The sequence below is a fragment of the Salminus brasiliensis genome, chromosome 10, assembly GCF_030463535.1.
Source record: "Salminus brasiliensis chromosome 10, fSalBra1.hap2, whole genome shotgun sequence".
NCBI classification, from domain to species: domain Eukaryota; kingdom Metazoa; phylum Chordata; class Actinopteri; order Characiformes; family Bryconidae; genus Salminus; species Salminus brasiliensis.
Genome location: NC_132887.1, coordinates 21,995,443 through 22,000,577, shown reverse-complemented (window position 1 = coordinate 22,000,577; position 5,135 = coordinate 21,995,443). Strand labels below are relative to the sequence as shown.

Genomic DNA, 5,135 nt, shown 5'->3' with positions numbered 1-5,135 from the left:
TACAGTAAGAGGTTCCTCCACAGGTTCAAATTCAAGAACTGTCAGGAGTTCCTCAAGGACCTTCTAACAGTGTGATCCAGACAGTCTGAACACCAGACTGAAAAACTCATAATAACAATATTAACAACAGTAACAATAAGTTCATATGAATGTAAAAATAGCCTGTCATTATTATTATTATTATTATTATTATTATTATATTTTTTGGACACTTGGATTATTATTTTTTTTATTATTATGAATGCCAATAAGAATAAGTAGAGGTTATTAGTTATTTTGCAATATATGTATTTATATATTACACAGCTAATATGTAAATATTTTAAATACAATGCTATTATTATTATTATTATTATTATTATTATTATTATTATTATTCCTAATAGTAGTAGTATCAGTAGTACTGGTGTTAGTGATATTAGCAACAGCAATACGGTTTGAGGTGTTTACAGATAATACCATCATTATAATAATAATAATAATAATAATAATAGCATTGTATTTAAAATATTTACATATTAGCTGTGTAATATATAAATACATATATTATTATTATTATTATTATTATTAGATCACAATATAATTCGTATTAAAAATAATAATCCAATAATAATAATAATAATAATAATAGTCCTGTTCTGTCTGGACCCTCTGTATGTGAGCGCTGCTCTGTGTGGTGTGTGTTGTGTGGTGCCTGTATGAGTGTAAATGTTGCGCAGTGTGATGTGTGTGTGTGTGTGTGTGAGATGTGTTCTGCTGGACCTGATGAAATGGAGTGTAAGCTGAGCGCGCAGAGCTCGCTGCTGATTGGCTGCTGAGTTTGGGTCTGGTGGTCGCGCGCTGCGTGATAAAAGGGGAATTAGAGTACAGCTCTGCTCTGCTCTGCGCCGCGCTGTGGCTTCGTGCGCACAGGGGAGCGGAGCGGCAGTGAGTGTGTGTGTGAGTGTGTGTGTGTATTCTCACAGCAGCATGACGGGGAAGGAAGGGGTCGTGCTCGCGGAGAGCGGCGCTAAGGCAAACGGCGCGAACGCGAAGGGTGTGAGCGCGCACACGCAGCCGCGATGTACTGGCTTCGGCATCCAGGAGATCCTGGGCCTCAACAAGGAGCCGTGCTGCGCTCCGCGCGCTGCTCTGACACGAGCCCTGCCGCGCACCTGCTGACCGCCCGCTCCGTACTGGGCCCCGCAGCTGCAATGGCCGGAGTGGGTGTCGGGGTGGGAGTCGGGGTGGGTATTACTCGGTCCTGGAGCCATTCCGTCTTTCTACAGTCAGCCCGCCTTCCTGGAGGTCCTGTCTGACGCACAGAGCGTCCACCTGCAGCCCCTCAGCAAAACAGCAGCGCAGCTGGACACCAGCCAGTCCGCCAGCTCAGGTACACGAAAACACACACACACACACACACACACACACACACACACTCTACTGCGGGCTCAGTGTACACTGTTTATACAAGAAAAACACCAAACAGGAAACGGTGTATTATTATTATTATTATTATTATTATTATTATTAATCAATAGTAATAGTAGTAATAGTCAATACATTTTTACATACAATTGATAAGCAGTTTTTTTTGTTCTTACTGCAATAATAACCATAATATCGCGGTTAACAATAATACTAATAATAATACAGTGACAATATTGTTATTATTAGTTGGTGTATAAAGGGGAATATAATTTGAAAACATACCTGCATATTTGACCATTACAATAATAATGATAATTTTGTTATTTTCATCATTAGAATAATAAATAATGTAAAATGCAGTAATACTTATAACACTGTTGTTATTATTAATAACAGTTGCAACCGGAGGACGAATATGAGCCTTATTAAGTGATAAAAGGCATAACTGCATATTTGTATTATTTCTTAAAATACTTACAGTAATAATAATACTACTAAAAATAATATTAAAATAAGAATAATTGTAATTCTTTGTAGCAACATTATTGTTGTTAGATGTAATATTTATTAGTACAATATTTATCTTATATGTACTTTTATATTATTATATTTAAGCTTAAGGCGATGTTATATGTAGTTATTTCGAGTGTATTATTAATGATAACATATTTGACTTTGTTTGATGATATTTTTCAGTATTAATATTGTTGTTATTATAATAATAAATATGCCGTGTTTAATATGAAGCATGCAGGTTATTGTTATTATTATTATTATGAAAGTAAAGTGGGTGTATGAGGTGTAGCTGTGTGTGTTGAGCAGAGTGCGGGGGTGTTTTGAGCTGATGGATGTTGACGGGTTTAATAAGGCAGAAAAGCTTCTCTCTCTTTATCTCTCTCTCTCTCTCTCTCTCTCTCTGTCTCTGCTCCTCTTCCTCCTCTCATCTTCACCATTCTGCTCTTCTGTCTGTAGATTCAGAGGTCTCCTCCAGTGAGAGGAAATTATCCAAATCCTCTCTGAGCCAAAGCAAGAAGCGCAAGAAGAGGCGGCACAGGTGACACATCTCTCTCTCCCTCGCTCTCTCTCTCTCTCTCTCTCTCTCTTCCACACACACACACACACACACACACTGCACTTTTTCGTTGCTCCTTTATGAAGAGTAATAGTATGATCAGAGCTGCATCTTCACCCCTCATCAGGAGCTTCTGTAGACGTTTAGGACTACGTCTACAGACGTTTCGGTCTGTGTGAAGGATGCAAATTCTGCTGATAATAAAAACTAAAAACTGCATTAATCTACATGAATTAGCTCGAGACTAACATCTACAACAACAGCAATAATAACAAAGTGTGTTATTATTATTATTATATTATATTATATTATATTATATTATATTAAATTATATTATATTAAATTATATTATATATTAATTATATATTATTATTATAGCCTAACAGAAGCTGTATATTTATTCATTTGTATTCGGTCGTTGATGTGTCCCGTGGTTATAATTTTATTTTATTAATAAATACAGTATCTGTTCGGGACATACAGGAGGGGAGTGACCGGGGTTACTGGGGGTCGGGATGTGAAGGTGCTCGCTATCCAGCTCGCGGTGTCTGATGGTTTGATATAGTGTAACTACTGAAGTCTCTAAACTGAACTGAGACCCGCACCGAAAGCCTGTCTGCGCTCGGTCGACCTGACTGGAGACGGACTGTGTTTATGGTCCATGTTCAGTATCAGCATCCTGACCCATTTCACCACACAGCGGGTCCATAAACACACCAGTTAAAGACTCTGTACTGGAAACACGGTGATGCTTAGGCCTGTTAACCACGCATACAAGAGGATAAGACCTGAATGGATTCTCTCTCTCTCTTACACACACACACACACACACACACACACACTACCGTAAATGAAGCCAGCATTTCTCTGTACTGCAGCTTTGCTGTTATAGACTCTCTCTCTTTTGATCTGGTTGAGATGAGCAACTCAGAGACTGTCAGAGACACTATTTTACACTGTGTATGGACAAAAGTTTCGGGACACCTGCTCATTCACTGTTTATTTCAAAATCAAGGATATTAAATATATAAAATCATGCTTTAGTTGCAGTATAAGCGTGTTAGTGATGTTGGATGATAACCACAACAAAATTATCTCCAAATCATCCTTAAATTATCGGATGCAGCACCATCATTCCAGAGAACACAGTTCCACAGCCCTCAGCTCAATGCTGGAGGCTTTATACCCCTCTACCCCATGCCTTGCATTAGATATGGTGCCAAAAGGTTCATGGTTATCTGATCCACAGAGTCCTATTCTATTGGCAATTTTTCTCTACTGGAACTAGACAGCTGTGTGTGCGCATTTGCACATCTGTGTCAGCATTGGGTGCAACTTAAAGTAGCCGAATGTGTTCATTAGAGGGTTGTCCGCAAACATTTGGACATATGGTGTATGTGTTTCTATGTGTTTTTAATGGAGAGCTGGTGTTTTGTAGGACGATATTCACCTCCTATCAGCTGGAGGAGCTGGAGAAAGCCTTTAATGAAGCTCACTATCCTGATGTTTACGCCAGAGAGATGCTGGCCATGAAGACTGAGCTGCCCGAGGACAGAATCCAGGTACACACTCCTCACAGTCCTTACACAACGCATTTACACAGATCCACATAGGCTTTACAAACTGACTTTTACACACTGCCTTTACGAACAGCCTTTGCACAGTTGGTGCAAACAACCTTAACAGTCTTTACTTAACATTTACACAGATTCTACACACAGCTTTTACACACTGCCTTTACACAGTCTTTTAACACAGCCTTAACACAGAGCCATCACAGTCTTTACAAACAGCCACACAATCTTTACAAACTAACTTTACACACAGCCTTTACACAACCTTTACAGTCGTTACTCAACATTTACACAAATTTTACACATAGCAAGTCTTCACAACTGACTTTACACAGAGCCTTTACAGTCTTTACGAACAGCCTTACACACATCCTTTAAAGTTTTTACACATAGCCACAATCTTTACAAACAGATTTTACACAAAGCCTTTACACAGTCTTTACATATATCCGCAGTCTTTACACAAAGCTTTTACACAACCTTTACACAGCCTCTACACAGTCTTTACAAACAGCCTTTGCTCAACATTTACACAGCATTTACACTCTGTCTTTACAGTCTTTACACAAAGACTTTACACACAGCCTATACAACCTATACACCTATGCAATCTATACACATAACCACATACATGAATGTGTTCTGGTTGGTCTACAGTGGAATCTTAAAGTGCTATTTCCATTTTTCATTTTCATTTTATATTATTTATTAATTTATTTATTTCATTGTGTTTCTAAAAGCCCAAATGATGGCAAAAACAAAAAGGATGAATTTAATATGACAAATGAATCAATCACCTTTTATCCATGTGGACCAAAAAGGAGTGTAAGTCCATTATTTAGTCTTATGTTAAGATTTCCTGCAGGTTTATGATACCATGGTTATGAAGTGGGCAATGAAGCTCCAGTGTCGCTCAGGTTTCGTGGGGTTGTGTGAGATCTCGTGCTGCTGTAGGGCTGTCTAAGCTGTGCTTCACTGTAGTGAATGCCCCTGTATCCGCTGTGTTGTTGTTCATGGTCATTAGATGGACACCGTTCGCTCTGTGTTAGTAAATCCAGCTGTGTGAGGAGCTCCACTCG

General features: G+C 38.7%; 1 protein-coding gene across 1 annotated transcript in view; it reads left to right on the top strand.

The window, feature by feature from the left end:
• The first annotated feature begins 917 nt into the window (after positions 1 to 917).
• The window catches only part of vsx2 (visual system homeobox 2), an 11,899-nt gene continuing 7,681 nt past the window's right edge, over positions 918 to 5,135 (top strand). The window contains 5 exon segments of the mRNA XM_072690473.1: positions 918 to 1,129; positions 1,132 to 1,232; positions 1,234 to 1,372; positions 2,383 to 2,464; positions 3,921 to 4,044. Coding sequence (XP_072546574.1) covers positions 970 to 1,129; positions 1,132 to 1,232; positions 1,234 to 1,372; positions 2,383 to 2,464; positions 3,921 to 4,044 — 606 coding nt within the window. The 5' untranslated portion in view covers positions 918 to 969.